Source organism: Amphiura filiformis, chromosome 7, assembly GCF_039555335.1.
Source record: "Amphiura filiformis chromosome 7, Afil_fr2py, whole genome shotgun sequence".
Lineage (NCBI taxonomy): Eukaryota > Metazoa > Echinodermata > Ophiuroidea > Amphilepidida > Amphiuridae > Amphiura > Amphiura filiformis.
In genome coordinates this window covers 14,678,503-14,698,591 of record NC_092634.1, presented here as the reverse complement: position 1 = coordinate 14,698,591, position 20,089 = coordinate 14,678,503, and the positions used below count along the sequence as shown (strand labels likewise).

Here is a 20,089-nt window from a genome sequence, read left to right as displayed (position 1 = left end):
TAACATGTCTTGTTAATATGTTATGTCGAATATCTGGTGGAAATATATCGATTTTACGTCATCAAACATTCGTTAGAAGTTAAGTATTACTGGAAATAGAACGGGAATAGATTAAACGAAGACATAATGCATCGAATATTCATCCACTAATAAAGTCTGTAGCGGCCCTAATGCGCCGCCGTTATCCGGGGATTCCCCAAGTGCTATATAATATTATGTACATTATGCCTGTGTTCACTGCGCCATACTGTTTGTCTGTAGAAAGGTTCCCAGTGAGGTCAGGGCAATATTCCAAAACATTACATCGCTATAAATAGACCAAAGAATCAAAATCAAAGGGGACGTATCTGGTAATATTCCAACAGGAACTACAGAAGGAAATTTATCAACATTGCGAGACGGCGGATATAAAATAAACATAAAATCAGCTGATAGATTAGTATACTGAAATATTAAAGGTAAGTCATGTAGTACAAAAATTTAGTTTTACATTTTGTATATTACATTTAGCATGTTTAGCTTGGAAATTTATTTGTTTACAAGTTCACATTTATGCTAATGTAGAGAATTGAAAAGCGTCGAACATGTTGAATACAAGCAATTTTAATATACGAATTAGGTAATGCATATCCTCTACTTTAATTAAAATGTTTAAATCTTTAGTAAAGCTTTCAATTTTGTGTGTGCATTGACTGTTGTATTATTTTGCTTATATTTAAGCCTACAATTTAACAGGTGTCAAGAATGTTCTATGGAGTCCGAGTTGTGAGAGGGCCAGATTGGGAATGGGGTGATCAGGACGACGGAGAAGGACATCTGGGGACAGTTGTACCTCCAAGAACCCAAGACGTTAATAAAAGTATGTAGTGTGCCCCAAGGTTCGATTCTAGGTCCCTTTAATAAGCTCTAAACGTAAGAGGTGCATATTGTGAAGGGAATGACTTATAGGATGAAATGCATGTTTCAAGCTGTTATCAAAATAATTAATGTTGTAGAGACTACGAATGAATAGCTTGTCTATTATAAATTTCGTCCATGCATTATTTTGTTATCTATCAGGGCTACAAACATGTACTTACAAATAATTAAGTGGCCCGGATATGTTTCCTAATAATTATTTGTTCTGCTTCATAATATTATATCTATAAATGCGTAACGTGTTCAGAAGCAAATGTATAATTGCGTTTTTTTTGGTAGTAAAATGAGTTTAATGAGATATTCACCACTACAAAGCTGTAATTTCAACTCGACTTCCAGACATCTAGACAAGTAACAATTGTCTGTCTGTAGCGATTGTTTTCAGAGGGGAGTAGAGGCGGGGCAAAGGGGGAGGCAAGGCGACCTTGAAGGGGAGCTAGAATTTGATAAAATGGTCAAAATGCCGAATATCTTAAATAGCGTGACTGCCAGGATCCCACAGGGGATGTCTCAGAAGGGAGAAGACCTCCCTGGCCACACTACTGGCTGTCCGCGTCTGGGAAACTGCTTGCCAAGTACTAAATTTGAGTTCTGTTTGTGCTAAATATTAAGTTTTTCATTGCAGCTGATGTTATATGGATCCGATGGGATTCGGGAAAATTGGCAAACTATCGAGCAGGGAAGAGAGGAAAACACGACCTGCGACTTTATGACAATGCTCAAATTGGTAAGTCATTATTTATGTCTCCGTGAATCTCAGATAATTTCCTGTACTTCATTACTTGATCAATATGCAATGTACGTGTCGGTCTAAACATGTACTCACAAAATGTGAACGCACCTAGGAAAGGCTTATGCATTTCTTGTAATTCGACTGCCAAATCTCCGTGAATCTCCTGTACTTGATCAATATGCAATATACGTGTCGGTCTAAACATGTACTCACAAAATGTGAACGCACCTAGGAAAGGCTTATGGCCCATTCCATGTCAACTCCAGGGATGTGCACCGCAGCACCTCTTCAATTTTTTTCTTTTTCTGTGTGGTGGTAGATATTGATGAGAAAGTAAAATCCTGAAAATTTGAGCTTCATACTCCATTTCGTTTTCCCGTGGCATCAATTTGAAATTTAGGGGATCAGCGTAAAAATGTGTCGCAACGCGAAAGACGACGTTTGAGGTCCATAAATGTATAAAGGGCACCCTTTAAAACTTTGAAAAGTATGTATCCTGGGGTACTTTTTGGTGTAGAATTCAAATCTGCTATCAGAAAACTTTTAACTTCTTTACTTTAAAAGATATAGGGCCCTCAAAATGCAACTTCGTCCAACCAGGACCAACTTTCAGTCAGAGCCCTTTGGTAGGACATTACTCTTATCCAATATTGAGCATATTAGAATACATTTAGCTGAGATATTACCCATGGAAACCACTTTTTTTACATTTTGACACCCCTGAAAACCAATGTCAGACAATTTGCCCCACCATCAACTTCAGGTATGTTGAAGATATGTTCTTGGACAACATTTCTGAGAGATATTGGCTTTGGTTCTTGATGGCTTCAACACATTAGTAAGGTTTGCCTTCTCCATAGAGTTGTACACATTTTTGATTTTGCATGTATAATGATTTCATGTACAACTCTATCAAACAAGATATTGAAGTATCGAAGATGTTTGACATGACAAGGAATGTTGAAGGACTGAGAGGCCATGATCTGAAGATTAACAAGCAGGTTACGGCAAAACTGCTTCGCACAGAGTGTATAATGTGTGGAACCAGAGGATGATTTAAGCACTTCCCAGCAAGTCTTGCGGTTAGCACGGCTGTGTGAGCGAACATGACACCACTGCCCGCCCACTGCATACATACGTGCATGGTTAAATTTGAATTTGGACAGATATATTTACAATAAAAACACCTTCAAAAAGTTGGTCGGTTTCACATTTTATGTTATCTACAGAAGGTGTGAATTATCCTTCATGCATGCATCACTTTAGATCTGAAATCGACCAAGTAATGACGACACACGGGCAATTCTAAAACAACATCTTTTGCACAGAGTTCAATGGGATTTGAAAAGTAAAGTGGCAGTTGAAACTCTAGTGATAACACTTTTACAGTGCATGATGGGGCTTCCTTAAATCACCCTCTGGTGTGGAACAAACTCCCAGCAGCTGTTGTTCATGCCCAATCCACCAACATCTTCAAGAATGGTATTGACGAGTTTCTCACCAGACGTAGACATATTGACATGTATAGCTTCTCCGGGTTTTCAGCACAGGACCAAATTACTTTGACATCCAGATAAATCCTGCTCTCACATCACATTATCCCCCCTTCCATTGCATTCAGTACTATTGCATAAGTTTCTGTGTGAATATGGATGGGCGTTATAAGGCTAAAAAGCCTTCCTTTTGCAGTGCCCAACTCTACGGGGAAAGGTATAAAGAACTTTCTGCATTTCAAAAATGTACAATGATCCATTGAACCTGTTAAAGTCTGTATTAAAAAAACTCTTGTGTTCTTATCTGAAGCTAGTATATGTACAGGCACATGGGCACGAATCATCTCTTAATGTCTCTTGGTGCGAACGTCTTTAATTGTGTATGCGGTTTCCTTTTATGATTAAAATGTTGCGTTTGTTTTGGTTAATTCTTTCTGTACATATTACGGTCTTTGCCTTTGATTCTCGTTCTCCGTGTCTCTCGTTCTCTTTTTCTCTCATCTTTTGTGCACTGGTATTTCACAAAGTATCACACTAAGTCTCATCCAGGCTGTCATTAACGCAGCTCAAGGTTGTAATTTTCACTACTGGAAATATGTCGATGATCTTACATTCGTTGAGAACCGTGTGTAGTAAGCTGGGAAAAGCACCATTCAGTCTGACCTTGACGACTTCCCGGATTGAAACATAACCATGATAAATGACAGACTCTTCAAATTTGTTCCATAAAAAACCCATCCTCTCATCCCGATCTGAAGATAAGCCCCGTATTTTTCCCCATCTGCCACATTCATATAGTAAGACCTTCAATAGGACGCTCAGATAGCTGAATCACAAGTGCAAGAATGCAGATAACGACACTTCAAGCCCCATTCTCTAAAACGTCTTGGTTTGAATATGTGTGAGCTGACCATAAAAATGATCAGTTGGTTACATACATGATTGTGGAATCATCAGAATCCAAAACGATTTCAACGTGTCCCAAGAAAGGCCTATCGTGGTTTTTTACCACTTTTGGTACTGAGTATGTTTCTTATTATAACGCATTGCGTGTTTGTAACCCAGATTCTAGGGAACAACACTCGCTTAATTTGCTCATTAGCTTGCTTTTCAGTAATGGTCCCTCTACGGAAGTAAAGTCCGTGAAATACAGCTGAGAAATACAGCCCAGATCTGAGATCTCGCAATTGCCACTTCAGATCTCGCAAATTTGTCAGAAACACCATTCCATTATTTTTATTTGATCAACAATTTGCTGAACGATTCCTTGCACATTGGATAGAAGCCGTGATAGAAGGCTCTCAGTGTTGGTCATGGCAATTATTCTGCTGTTTCAGACTTGATCTTTCCGTCTAATTTTTAGCATAATCCTGTATGAGGTGCCACACGTGTTGTGTTTTTCATAACACCATGGATTCATAGTCAAGAAGAAGGACGAGAATGGTCAATGGATAAGTGGGAACCTTTTTACAAACTTCCAAAAAGCATACCATGTATAATAATGCTTTGTGTCTCTAATATCGTCTGTAGCAGATGTCATGTTGGAGCCAAGATATTTGATTTGACATCTGTCACATGGTTGATGGGTTCACCATAGACTTGGATGTTGGGTGCATGGAGATGATGGCTAGCAGCCACATACTCTGTCTTTGATACGCTAATCATGAGGCCGAACTATTCTGCTGCTACTGTTCTGTGTCTTTAGGTGGATTCTAGCAGGCCAATGTCATCAGAAAACAAGTCATTTAATATTTTCCAGTATATAGTATCTTAGGCATTTGGGGAATGTGTGATGGCTTCTCTTTCATAAGGGCTTGCCAGATCATCCTTTCACGTGATAGACTGCACTGGTAGCTTCCGCTAGATATCTTAAATTTCAGTCTGCCTTTATACAATCCATCCATATTTGGCTGGTCTTCCACGTGTTCTGTCTCCAATATTGGAGGTCAGGCAGTGGCGTAGCCAAGGGGGGTGCAAGGGGCAGGTGCCCCCCTGTGAAAAGTCTTGCCCCCCCCTCTTGCCCCCTGTTGGAAGGTGGCCGCCCCAATATTTAAGATTTTTTTTGTGTATCTGACCAAATTAACATCATATTTTGCCATTTTAACCTATAAAGGGCCAATTTTTGCGCACTGCGCGCGATTTTATTCCATTTTTATACCATATTATTTTAACCAGTTTAGCTTCAAAATGGCAAACGCATTTGTACCATAAACTGATCTTGTTACCAAAAGGTGCGCCCCTTAAAATTTGTCTCCTCCCTCCCTCTGAAAAAGTGCTGGCTACGCCACTGAGGTCAGGAGTATGTTAGGATATCTTGATGAGCATCCTATTGACATGTCCAAAGTATTCAAGACCCCTCTGACAAATATTGTTGTCTCCTTCAATCCTGGGTTTTCTCTAATGATGTTGTTCCTGATTTTATATAGTTTGGTGACACCCATGATTTTTCTGAGGCAGATCGTTCGGAAAAGCGAACCTTCGGAATATCGAACCTTCGGAATGGCGGACCTTCGGAATAGCGAGAGGCTTTTAAATAACTATCAAAACGGATTAGTACCAATTCAATTCATTAACCATCAAAACTGATGCGTACCAATCATTTTGATACAGCTTGCATTTAGCAAGATCTTGTTGACGGCTTTATTATATAGGTGTATTTGACAGGAGGAATATTCCCAGTAGTCGGTATTGAGCCTCCTCCGTCGTTCTCCATCATTCTGTGGACTGCTTTTATTTGGAGACAAGGTACCTTCTTTTGACCTGACTCCTCTGTGTCTTTCCCAGTTTGTGTTTATCAGCCATCCAGCTCAACATTCTGTATGATCTGCTACACATGACCAAATACCTATGTAATAATTCACATCGCTACAATTCAAACATAAAACATTTTTGATTTTCCCCCAAGGTGTAAAACACTTAACAATCGGATGTGACGAGTGCCAGAAAAACGGCATTGAAGGACTCCGATGGAAATGCGTGCGATGTCGTAATTACGACCTATGTAACAGTTGTTATATGGACGATAAGCATGATGTTACCCACGAATTTCTGCGGTTTGAAATGCCTAATGGACCCGGGTGAGATTTTGTTCCATGTTCATTTATAAAACATTGTTGTAATGCTTCTATCATACTTAGGGCCTGTATTATACATGTAGTATGCAAGAGGACATGTGGTCACATACCACGTACATCGTCTCAAATCAGGAGAGTACTAAGACTCCAACGAAAAATCAGGATTGCCACAAATTTGTGAATTGAAGGCTAATGTATATGCCCCATCCTATTATGTGTTTTCTGTGAATGAGGAAGAGGGCATATTTAATGTTTAAAGGCATATTTCCAGGCAAATATTATATGGTTTGAGGAATAACGGCTGGGGTCGGGGTGGGGTAGTTTTACGGGCGAATGCGTGTGGAGGCGGGTTGAGTTGTGCGTTCTTGTACGTAACATAACAAAATAAATAATAATAATAATGATCAGACTATTTTGATTTTACGTCGATATACAGGATGGAAATGCCTCCACGTCAAATGTCTGAAAAGGTGCAACTCTTGGGGATAGTTGCAGGTGCGAGAGTAAAAAGAGGACCGGATTGGAAATGGGAAGATCAAGATGGTACGTAGGCATAGGCGTAGATCCGGGGGGATAAATACCCCCAATATTTTGCCAGGGGGGATGGTCCATACAATCATCCCCCCCCCCCAATGTTGACGCCTGAATATGGGTTTCTGACCAAATTAACCTCATATTTGCCAATTTTAGCCCCAAAAGTGCCATTTTTCGCGCGCATTTATTCCCCCCAATGTCAAAAAGAAATCTACGCCACTGTACGTAGGCATGTTAATTACTATCACTGGATTTATAGGAGGCTGGCATTTTCTTCGGAAGGGGGTGGGTTCCAAATATACTGGGGGTCATACATTTTTGGAAAGAAAAATAAGGGGGGTCACAAGATGAACACAGATAGTGTGTTTATTTGATTCAAAAAGACTGATTTCAATACAATTTTAGCTTGTTTAGGGGTAGGTATATCGGATGTAGACATAATGGGTTAAAAAAAAGTTCGAATAACAACAACATGAAGAACAGCATTCATACATGGAAATACCGCTGGGTTAAAATGGCAACTAGATGAGTACCTCATGGTTCAATATCTGTTTCTGTTTTTATTTTAGGCGGTAAAGGAAAGATTGGAATAGTCACTGAAATTGGCAACTGGCGCGGAAGAACATTCCGCTCGTCTGTACAAGTACAATGGGAAAATGAACAATCCAACATCTATCGGTTTGGTTATGTCGGAAAGATAGATGTTAAATGTGTAGAAGCAGAGTCTCCAGGGATGTATTACAGAGATCATCTGCCATTATTAGGTGAGTCGCAACAACATAAATTGTTATTATAATTTGATCACCTCAATTTGTGCCGACGTGAATTGTGCCTAGTCTAGTCAATGTACGAACAAGAACGGTTATTGCACCACAAACTGGTGGACCGAGTTAAGCCTATCCCGTTGACCCCATAATTATGACCTTTGACTCGGTTGACCTCTGTTTGATGACCTTTGATTTATTAATTAATTCAATTATTTATGTTTTACTTATTTAACTGACTATACTCGTCTCTCTTTCTTTCTTCATTTAAAGGGTTAATATAACGCATCCCCATTGCACAATATTGTAAAATCCTATAAGGGGTTATAGGACCTTTATTTCACCTATACTGATTTGGCAAGTTGCCTATACGTGTCCTAACATATTTACCACACAGCTGCACTGAATTGAAGCTCACTTGCATCTTTTGCCATGAGAGGGGGGAGTAAAATGGACGCAACTTTAAAAGTATTAGGAGTAGAACCCCCGATATTTTTTATTGCATTTCTTTTTTTTTCCTTTTTTTTGGACACTACTACTACGAGATATGCCCATTTAAGACCAAATGGTTAGTCAGTTAGTAAGCTAGTAACCAAGTAAGCTAGTAACATACACTAATATAGGGTGGTCCCGCTATGCGGTCCACCAAATATACCTGGACCAAATTGGAACATCAATGTAACTCTGAAAGATATCCCCCTGCAACCTGCTTGTAATGCAGGGCGATATATTCAAAATTTGTTTTAACCAATTGCTATGGTAGTTATTCATGTTACATCATCAGTTCTACAGCGAATACGTATTTGATTTCAGATATGGAGAGTACGATGAATCGGGTGGCAGAAGGGGATGAAATGAAAGTCAAAGAGTTGGATGTTGATAAATTTAAACTACTACAAGCCCAGAGATGTGGTTGGCAAGATGGAATGGAACAGGTATGATACGACCAATGACGTAGCTGTCAGATGGGAGGGGGAGTGGCGAGGCCATGTTGAGGGGTGGGCCCAACTTAGTCTTCAAAACTGATAATATGACAAGCAAGAAAAAGGCGTTTATTGTATAACGTTTTCGCTACTCCTTTTTAAAGACGCAAAAGTTCTTATAAGACAAACTGTGTGGAGGGGCGGGGACCTAGTGGCAAAATTCCGTCAGGAGCGGTATTTCAGCTACGCTACTGGATTTGACGCCTGGACCCATTGCGCAGTTCCACATAACATGATAAGGCTACAATCAATTTGTTGGTTCTGGATGGAGTGTTGGATGGAGGAAGGTGTTTTTTGATTCCTTCAATGAAAAATGAGCATGTTGGTAGTTTTTGGTCTTTTCCAACAATGCTGCAGGAAAACGAGGGGCCCTTTCATTTTTTTTCAAACGTGAGGGATAATCCCCTAGAATTGCACAAAAAGACTTGAAAATCTTATAATTTTGTTATATTCTAGACACTGGGTAAGGTTGGTAAAGTCGTGGCGGTTGATACTGACGGAGATATAAAGGTAGAAATAGATGGAAAAGCGTGGTTCTACAATCCAAAATGCTTAATACCTGAAGAAACCACAAAGAACGAAGACAATGGAGAAGAAGGTAAATAAATATTTATCTGCAGATGTAATAAATACATATTATTAGATTCACTGTTTCATATATCATTACGAATTATTGAAAATAGATTGCCGTGGGTATAAATTTCCCATTTATTTATATAAATTACAGATATAGAAAATCTACTAGATCTACTGCTCTTGAAAGGCGTATTGGAAGGGGGACTCGGTGATGCATTGGGACAACACCCAGAATTACTTCTTGCCGCGGCCGCCAAGGGCAAAGTCGATTTAACTAAGCAGTTGCTTCAAGGGAGAGATGTACAGGTTTGTATGACTCTGATCAGTTTTCGACCAGGCCTGTCTGTATCAATTCTGCTAAATAGGTCAATTTGTACGAATGGTATTGGGTTCTGATAAGACCATTCTCTGTCATACGTAAGTTACGTGTGGCAGAGAACGTAAGGCTACAACATTATAGATGACTTGACTTCTGATGTCATGCCTGGCAGTGTGCGCACGCATCATCACAATTTCCATTTTTTTTGCCTGGCAGTATGCGCGCATCATATTTTGTTCAGAGCTCGTATATTTAAAACTCCCACCACTCACAATAAGGCAATTGAACAGTGTAGTGGTTGCATGGGGTTCACTCAAGCATATCGATATACCAGTCCCTTGCCTTTGTTGATAAACATTGAGGTCAGAATGTAGAACAACGATTCGTCTGCTTAATGTAAAAATCATGTTACGCATGAATTCTCTTGAATTGAAGATTGGGAATAAGAAGGTGTGGCATGCACAGCACCATAAACTAACCATGTGTCGCCATTTATAATAAACGTTATGAATCACTTTTCGGCATTATGCCAAACTCATAATAAATACTGAAACTACTGAAAGGGAGATAACAGTCAGAATTGATGATAAAGCTGAATTTAACAAATTTAATTAACAAGTACTGGCCTCTTTTGGGGAAGGAGCGGCACATTTTAAACAAACATAAATCCTGTTATTTTCAGGTGAATCACCAGTCTCCGGATGCAAGCATGTTAACAGCATTACAAGCAGCCTCTCATGAAGGCCATTTAGAGATTGTCAAACTTCTAGTACAAGCTGGGGCTGATCTCGAATTGGAAGACAAAGATGGCGATAGAGCTCTGTCATTTTCAGTAATTGGGTAATTTTCACAATTATTTCAGTACCTTATGGTACCCTTATCGCCTACGTAATTTTCACGATTTTTTTCAGTAACTTATGGTACCCTTATAGCCTACATCTAGTCACTCACATTAACCAATAATAAATCCTGAGGAGAAACCAACGCCGCTGCAAAATCAGTCAAGTATTATTTTTGGAATATGATCTAATATTGGTAATACAATTTGGCAACTAACTTTGCTATGTTGCGTCCGATACTGTACGTCGAACATCATCAGGTATCTGATTGATGTGGCGAATGGGACCCACCGACTTTACCATGTTATACACACTGCCATTAATCAGATACATGATTTGCCAATAGTATCGAATGCAACATAGCAAAGTTAGTTGCCAAAATTGCAATAAGTAGATTATTATTCCAAAAATAATATTTTCGGACGGCTTCAAAGTGGTCGAATTGCAAAACATTATTTCCAGTATTAGATTAAGGTTAGAACTAATGATTAATCTACACTAAGATAACTAGTAAAGTAATTGAAGGTAAGCACAACAGTGTTGCCGCTGTAAACTTCGTGACATTGTAAATTCCCAATGATAGTTGTTAGAACAATTCTAAGGATTAGATTGACGACTGGGGAGAAAGTGAAGGGGGACACCAATGTTGCGCAAAAGACAAGTGCTGTAAAACCTGCCGGATAATCAGCCTATAATCATTTAGTATTACCATACCACTCGTTTTGTTAATTTTACAGAGACAAGCCAGCTATCACCAAATACTTATTAGACAAAGGAGCTGATCCCAACGCCAGCAATGACAAAGGCTTGACGTGTACACATTTAGCCGTACTCAAAAGCCACGTGGCATGTCTGCGACATATTTTAGCTCGAAGACTACCTGTGGATGTCAATCATCCCGTAAGAATACATAACGGGCTATTCCATGTTAAATTTATACACCTCTATTGAAGACATTACTTCAATTTCCCACGCAGTGGTTGTAGATTTTAAATGGAGTCACCCATTTAGGTAACCCCATAACCCCGGCCCATAACCACCCCTCCCTGTATTGAAGATTAAGATCATGTCTTCCAAAGAGGTGTATAGATTTAAACTGGAATAGCCCTATATTCAGATAATTATTATTAATTGTGCAACATCGCAATCTCTACTTTCAAGCAGCTTCAATTATGGGGCCAGCAAGTTTATGGCCACGCCGGGGGCCACCATATCAGCAATGTCTTGAGTATTATGTATTATTAGCCTCTGAGCTAGAATAAGCCCCCATGTAGCAACAGTTGCCAGTTATCATCCTCAGCTCCCCGTGTCACATTTAGATTTTGGCCAGTAAGCCATGCGAGTGATTCGTCCTTCCGAGTCCGGGTTTCGAGGATGCCAGTACCCTTCGGAGGAGGTGACTCATATAATTTGGTGTAGCTCGTCGGCAAACCAGGTGGGGAGTTCTTGCTTTTGGTGTGAATGACAAAAACAATATTGATATGGAAATAAAATTTTAAAATGCTCTAGCATTGTTTACTTACAGGATAACCTGGCCAACACACCAGTCTTTCTGGCCATTGATACCAACAATAACGAGATAATAGATATGATGTTTCAACATGGGATGACTAACTTCAGTGTTATGAATGGCAAAGGATTCAACGCATTGCATCATGCAGCCCTCAAAGGCAATGTACAGTAAGATATATTCTTTGATATTTCTTTCCTTGTGAAGTTAATACCAGATCGGATAGTGCAGCTCTCTACAAAGGATAACCTGATTGTGAAGACTCATACGTTCCGGTAAAAAATTGAATCCATGCAAAGTTGTTATAGTAGGTTTTAGTGGTTTGTAAGTTACACCTAAAATATAACTTGTTTGTTGGAGACTTCAACAGAATGTGCGGTTGGAGACTTCAACAGAATGTGCGGTTGGAGACTTAAACAGAATGTGCGGTTGGAGACTTCAACAGCATGTGCGGTTGGAGACTTCAACAGAATATGCGGTTGGACTGAAGGCGAATTCGCTTTTTAAGCTGCGTTGACATGCAGTCCGCAATGTTGGCAATCTCTATTAGTTCCAAGATTGTCACTGGCAGTGGCACACAATAACGAACCTTTTTCAGAAGACATGCAATAATCAGAAAAAAGTTGATTTGTGTTGTGGTATATCCTGTATAATGTTAAATATTTATCAACATTATTTTGTTTTTCAGTGCGACTAGAAGGATTCTAGAGAAATCCCGTGCGCTAGCTAATGCTAAAAAGCCTGACGGATTCACAGCGTTGCACATTGCAGCAGTCAATGATCACTATGAAGTCATTAAAGTCCTGATTGATGTTGTAAGTGAATTATTTAATTATGATGATGCAAAAAGGATGACGATTTGTTTAATTTTGGACTGAAACAGGCAAATGGGAAGAAACACATTGCAGTTTTGGCCAATTTGGTTAATAAATTATATATTTCCATGGACTTGACAGGCGTGTAGCAGTGACCTGTGATGTACTGACAATCCAGTTGTGATAGTCTTTGAATAATTTAATATACGCTATCAACAGAAGTTGCAGTTTGGTCGTAGGATTCAGAAAAGTCCACTTATATCAACTGAACCCATAGCGCCATGAGGCGAATCTTTACGGTATTTGCTTTTTATTTTATTTCCAACTAAAGGGTCATTGTGATTTGGCAGTACGAGACAATGACCAGATGACAGCATTACACATAGCAGCAATGCAACAGAACCATCCAAGTATACAGCTTCTTGTCAACAGAGGAGCCGATATTAACGCACAGGACAAAGATGGCGATACTTGTTTGCATATCTTGTTGATGAAACAGAATATTAATGAGCTCCTACAACATACATCACTCGGACGGGTAAGTGTGAAATTGTGGCGTACCTCATGGATCAATACTGGGCCCTATTTTTTCAAGTCATACAGTTCACATGGTATAAATGAATTGAAACGTTAATACATGTACATTCAAACATCTTTACCACACAAAAACCAAACTCTTAATTCTGTATCGAAAGAGTTAACGTGATTATTGTTAACATAATTATATCCTTATTCATATAGAAAAATGGTCAAATTGCGTTAATAGTTTCTAACGAAAGGCTATAACCCGTGATATTCATACTGCTCCATATTTTTGCCACTCAGGATCTTTTAACTCTAGAAGGCGGCAAAACAGACAAAGGAGAGACAGCTGAAACCGCCATATTCTTATTGCGTAAAGGGGCAGACGTTACAAAGAAAAATAACCGCGGAAAAACGATAATTGACATGGTCGGTGACCAGAGGGCGCTACAAGGACAGCGTGAGCTTTTACAGGAATTAGCCAATATTGTGAGGTAAGTCAAGTTATGGTGGATATTATTATAATGTCCCGCCGACTTTATATCATAAAGTCAGGAGTGGGACTAACTCTAAGAAAACTGCAATCCAAGTGACAGACGAGCATGCATTGTTTTATATATAAAGCTATATAATTCATTTTTGAACAAACCGGATAGTTTTCAATTGGGATAAACAGAATTGCAATTTGTACATGGACAGATTTATCATTCACAGCAGAAAAAAAAGTAGTTCACAGCATCTAACGAATGATAGTGAGCTTTAGCAAAAATTGCATTGCTCAATTCATAGCGAGCGTGTAGAAGAATTCAAATATCACAGATATACTTTTGTAGGTCCTGTGGTTCTTGAGTTATGTTGTAAGAGGGCTGAAACAACAACACTTTTGCAAAACGTACCGTAAATTAAGCAAGTTTTCAAAGTATGTGATTTGTAGAATGACTGCTTTTGCAAAACACCAAAGGGTGATTTTTGAATAATATATTGATTCAGATAATGAAAATCGATTTTTTTTTTGGCTGCTTTGACCAACAATACCTCGTATACCCTTAAAACCTAACTAAACTGATAGATTGTGCAAACTCAGAATAATTTGAACGTTGAAATGATAAGGTTCGACGTCATCACTGCAAGTCAAGAGGATAATTGGTTTGGTCTCGGGCTTGTATTGATAATGAAAGGAATTAGTCGTCTTCTTATTTTGGACCAGAATATATATTATAGAATAAGTTTTTATTTTGTAAATATATTAGGCTACACTATACATATAGTTTATCAGTGTTATTTAGAGTAATTACAAATATGTTCTCTTTGTACTTACAGACAAGCTCCAAACAACCAAGCAGCAGCCAGACGAGATACCGGAGCATGCGTCATCTCTTGAAGAGTGTAAAAATACCAACGACTTCATATTTAATCAGACAAAAACCTGCCTACAATATGAATGTATTTCAAAATGAAATCACAGGGAGTCGGTTTACATACTCTTCCAAGATCAAACTTCATCATTGGTAATCAAGTCGGTTCGTTTTAGAATCGGTACTTAGCAAAGTTAGCTTTTAATAGTAGAGTTTTGATAATTCTACAGGAAATAATTGAAATAATAACCTACCAACACAGAGAACGAAGTATAACATTATTTCATCCCTAATGTGACTATATGCAGTTCTGATACCTCCCGCTGGTGATGTGACGAACATCCTTCGAACCAACCTCTTCTCCAATGTGTCTCTGTGACCAGTGGCGGCGCCACGGGAGCTCACGGTGGAGCATGGGGGAAAGCTACCCAGTCAGAACTCTTGCCCCTGTTTCGCCCCAGTAAAAACGGAAATTTTGCGCCATATTTTGCCCCCCCGAAAAAATTCCTGCCGCCGCCACTGTATGTGGCACAATTGAGACTACGAAGGATGCAATTGTTGTTGCTTTTTCAACGTTTACGTGGGCTGGCTACTCTGGGTAAAGGTTAAACTTTGCTTATCCTATCAACCTACATTGTATTACTATTAGCCCAGAGAACCAACCATAATACTTTTAACCTACGAACATCATAACTCATTTTGTAGAGCTCACTTGCGAGATAATATCAAAGTTCTGAGCTTCATTCAAGCCTGGTGCATTGTGGGTAAACAACTTTTTTTCAGTAGCCGGGGAGTCGGCGTCTGTAAAGTTTGTTGATCCCATGAACAAAAGATAGGAGATAGTGTTTAGAAACAGCTTATGCTGCTGTAATAAAGGACTCCTTGCCGTATCGGGTGTTTTGATGTGAAAGAAAACTGTTTTTCCTATCCGGAGAAGAAGAAAAGTTCCAAAAATGTGCTCTAGATCAAAAGTTACGTTGCTGACAATGTCAAAGTAAAATAAGCTTGAAAAAGGGTACTCTTTAATAAAAGTTTGTGGAGAAATATTTGCAGATAGCTCAATATTTTTTGTTCTGCCATCATCTAGAAACACTGAACTACAACTCTACGGTTGCGTTTGGCGAAATTCGTCGGCTGCTAGATGCAATGGCGCAAATCAACTTTTTACACAAAAATCACATTTTTGGGACAAAATACGTCATAAATTGAGACTGGTATGTTTTTTTTTAAATTCCTACCGTAGTTTGATGTGTTTTAATGCTCTTAATATGTGTGCAAAACGAGAAAATAATAACTCTTTGCATTTTGAAGAAAACTTTATAATTATAAAAAACTTGTTTTTTTCATTAAAAGTGATGACGTCATCGTGACGTCACCAAAAATGTTTGACATGGAGTATTCAACAAGGCACACATGGTGGTACTTAAACCTCATTTATTGAACTTAAAATGAAAAAGTTACAGACATTTGAATTTATCCGATATAGGGCTACCTTAAGGGATCTAAAATAAGCGTTTATTGCATTTCGACAGTATTTTTTGTGGGACACGAGAGCACCTCAGACCTATCGAATTGCATTCTGAATACGAAGCATGTCTTTCTGATATCAAATAATTTTCATTTTTTGAAAATTACAATATAATACAAATTTTATGACAAATTATAAAAATTTGATATTTTTCAAATTTTTGATATATAACAGTCCTCGAAGTAAATTATATGAATCTAATGATATATTTTAAAGTGTATGTAGCAGGAGGAAAAGCCGACGGTCAATTGAAAATTTTGACCTTTCATATTGAAGATATGGATTTTTTTCCCAAAAGACCTAATTTTTGTTTGGTGTTTTGGGAAAAAATCCATATCTTCAATACGAAAGGTCAAAATTTTCAATTGATCGTCGGCTTTTCATCCCACCTACATACACTTTAAGTATAAATCATCAGATTTATAAAGTTTACTTCAAGTACTGTTAAATATCAAAAATATCAATTTTAATGATTTGCCATAAAATGTGTATTAAATTGCGAATTTCAAAAATCAAAATTATTTGATATCAGAATGACATTCTTCGTATTTAGAATGCAATTCGATATGTCTGATGTGCTCTAATGTCCCAAAATAAATACTGTCCAAACGTTCATACCCCAGCCCTTAAATAAACGAAATGACATATTTGCTTGACAAAACCAAGTGAATTCTATGTAAACACCACTCGACTGGAAATGAGTCTAAGCAACACCGGAAACCAGTCTTCCGGGAAAGTGGATCAGATGACCATATCAGTCATACCTGATGAAGTCCTCCGATGTGAAGGACGAAATATTGTAGTGAATAAAAATTCACTTGGTTTTGTCAAGCAAAAATGTCATTTCGTTTTTAAAACTGCTAATGATTTGATAAAATGATCATCTCTGTGTATTTCTGCACAATGAGCAATGCATGTTTCATTCTTCTTAATTCTCTTATAATGCGTTGTAAATGCAATGCCAGTAATACTAAAAATAAATAAATCCCAAATTAATGTTGGCCTACATTAAGGTTAGCTTACTATAATGTAGTTTGATCAGCTCGTAATCGGCGGCAATTATGAGGCTTTTACCTCTATCCCGAAAAGTAGACCCACGGTAAGAGTGATAGTTGACCTGTCTGGTCTATATTGTGTGTGTTAAAGAAAATAGACAACGTATAGGACTTGAATTAATAACTCGTGATGCTTCTGGTAAAATGTCGTAAGATAATTCTCGAAATAAAACATATGGATATTAATCCGCGATGTTATGAGGCCCGCCGATTACGAGTTGATCAAACTATAAGTGGCAGTACTGTGTAATACATGTGTATGAAGAAACCGAAGGTTGAGCGCCAGAAAGCCTCAACTCACAATCGCCTGCTCCCACAAAATGAGCATAAAGTCACCAGGGCACTATAGAAGATACAGTCCACTAATCATGACAAAATTCAATAGAAAACAAAAGACCTTGTGGAGGAAATATTGTTTTTGAAGACCAAAAAAATTAGCCAACTTTATGCTCACTTTATGAGAGCTGGTCATAGTGAGTTACGGCTTTCTGGTTCTGAACCCTCGAAACCTAGAATAAAGACGACTGTCAACAAACCGAAAGGAAAGACAAATAAGTTTGGTGGTGTGATCTTGGAGTCCAGGAGAGTCCGATTGAAAAGACTCTGGTCATCTGCAAAAAAAATAGCTCATTCATGTTGTCAGATCTTAATATGCTTTCTTGGCGATATTGTCCATATAGATCAAGAAGAATAATGATGACAAGACACTTCTAGCTCTGTGTTTGTATAGAGCTATCACGTCATCTAACAGCTGACCTCTATAATGCCGTGATATGTTACTCCATTTTACAGCCCATAGCTTTTCTCTAGTTCACCACGTAAACATAATATAGCTCAAAAATTTGACCGCTCGTCATTTATATCCCTCTTTAATTATTTGAATGCCTCCGCCCCCACTGGAATTGCTTGCAAAACAGTACAAAACATATCATACACGAAATAATGCATACAAGAAATATACAAATTGTTTTTATATAGAGAGGAAAATATAACAAGGTACAATCGTGTACATTCAGCATCTCTGGATAAATGAATGGGCTATGCAAGCCCAAACACTTCCCCTCCATAGATAATTTTGTACATACGATAATAACGACAATAAGGTTAATGGATATTTGAACAAAAACAATTGGCAATGAAAATTGAAAACAACAAACAGTGATTTCCATGGCCAAACTCCAATTTTCACATTTGTACTCAAACCAACTAACCAATGACATGTGTATGTTATGTTTCATATAATTCATGTGAGTCTGAGCTTAACGATATTATCTGTGGCGTTACACATGGGTCGATACTAGACCCTATACATTTTATACTTTTTGTAAATGATATAACTAACACTACAATGTACTAGATTTTATCATGTTTGCTGATGACACAACTATTCTGTACTCGCATCCCAACATTAAAAATCAAATCAATCTTATCAAAGCTTATCAATGAAGAACTAAAAGAAGTTAACAATTCAAAGCAAACAAATTATCACTTAATGCAAGCAAAACTAACTATTGCTGGTAAATAATGTTCTCAAAGACAGATCCAAATAAGTAAAATTAGGTACTCACTAGAAATATTTCGATTCCTGTCAGGAATCTCCCTTACGAAAATGCAAGCAATGAAAAATGTGTGCGGAAGCATGCAGCACGCGTGCGGCAGTGTGCAGCACACGTGCAGATGTGTGCAGCATGCAAGCAAGGCCTGTTGGTAGCGTGTTCATGCGTGCGAACCAGCTGTGTGCATGCAGGCACCGCACACAAATATCCACCGCGCACACAATTTGCTTGCAGAACCTGCGTGCAGACTACCAATCTGTACGCAAATTACGTGCAGACTACACTTGTGTGCGGACTGTAGGACTGCATGCAAATTGCACGCATCTTGCATGCAGCACGCATATTGCTGCATGCATGCAGGATTTCCAGATCACAAAGTTAGAATGCTGCACGCATACAGGGTTTCCAGAAGCAGTAAAGGTAAAATGCTGCATGCATGCAGGATTTTCAATGACTAATTCACCTTTACACAACTGACATCAAGTCACAATTTGGCAATGATCTAGAAGTGAAAATATTTAAATGTTTACAATGAATAAATAAGTTAGCCTTCGGACCAAAATTTTCTAAGTATTTAACCTTCAGACCAAGATTTTTTGGCAGACAAAGAGGGTGGGGGCAAGCAATTTTGGCAGGCCAACAGGGGAGGGGCAAGCATTTTTGGCAGGTCTAGAGGGAGGGCAAGCAAATTCTTGTTTCGATAGTTGGCATTTCAACTTTGGGCCAATGTTGGAATGCCATTCCTGTTTGATAGTTGGCATTGAAACACTGGGCCAATGTTGGAATGCCATTCCTGTTTCGATAGTTGGCATTGCAACATTAGGCCGATGTTGGAATTTCATTCCTGTTTCGAAAGTTGATATTGCAACATTGGGCCAATGTTGGAATTCCATTCCTGTTTCAATAGTAGGCATTGCATCATTGGCCCAATGTTGGAATGCCATTTCTTTTTCGATAGTTGGCATTGCAATATTGGGCCAATGTTGGTATGCCATTCATGAATCAACAGTTAATTGGCATTGCAAAAAATCAAAGCAAAATTCAACATTTTTATAGTGAATGTTATCAATATTCACAGTAAATTTGATCAATATTCATAAAATGATGCACTTTGGCCGGATTAGTCATCAAAATATTGCTTATATTAACTTAAAACACTTAATCAAATGTGTATACCCCAATAGCTCAAATGGTAAAGCATCAGACTCCCATGCAGAAGGTCCCAGGTTCAAAATCAGGTAGGTTAAGTTAGATAAGTGACTTGTATAAAATTAAGCTAGGCAATTTTGGTTCATTGTGAAATGGATACCCAGGTTATGTAAGACTAATTGTAAGGACAGTATACACTGTTAACCATTATTTTTGATTTTTTTTTTCATGATTTTGTCTCGCATATATATGGCCAGTACGTGCTGCACGCATGCAGTGCACGCAAATGCATTTGCATGCTGCATGCAAACTGCACACGCTCATGACCTGCATGCATGCAGCAAGCATCTGCACGCTTCCCTGCAT

At 38.4% G+C, this 20,089-nt stretch overlaps 2 protein-coding genes across 3 annotated transcripts in view; one reads left to right on the top strand and one right to left on the bottom strand.

Annotated features, from left to right (window-relative positions):
- LOC140156780 (28S rRNA (cytosine-C(5))-methyltransferase-like) overlaps positions 1-20,089 on the bottom strand; it is a 351,435-nt gene that overhangs the window by 181,260 nt on the left and 150,086 nt on the right. The gene's annotated exons all lie outside the window — the stretch shown is intronic.
- Positions 252-15,926, top strand: LOC140156777 (E3 ubiquitin-protein ligase MIB2-like). Of its 2 annotated transcripts, none has more exons than XM_072179740.1 (16): positions 252-458; positions 736-859; positions 1,544-1,645; positions 6,050-6,221; positions 6,655-6,761; positions 7,322-7,516; positions 8,330-8,451; positions 8,956-9,097; positions 9,227-9,381; positions 10,077-10,234; positions 10,971-11,133; positions 11,759-11,913; positions 12,432-12,558; positions 12,890-13,096; positions 13,384-13,574; positions 14,401-15,926. In XM_072179740.1, the coding sequence occupies exons 2-16, from the start codon at positions 745-747 to the stop codon at positions 14,459-14,461; spliced, it is 2,172 nt and encodes a 723-aa protein (XP_072035841.1). In that variant the 5' UTR covers positions 252-458; positions 736-744; the 3' UTR covers positions 14,462-15,926. The 2 variants fall into 2 exon arrangements, with proteins under 2 accessions (XP_072035841.1, XP_072035840.1); XM_072179739.1 differs by having other exon boundaries at positions 721-859.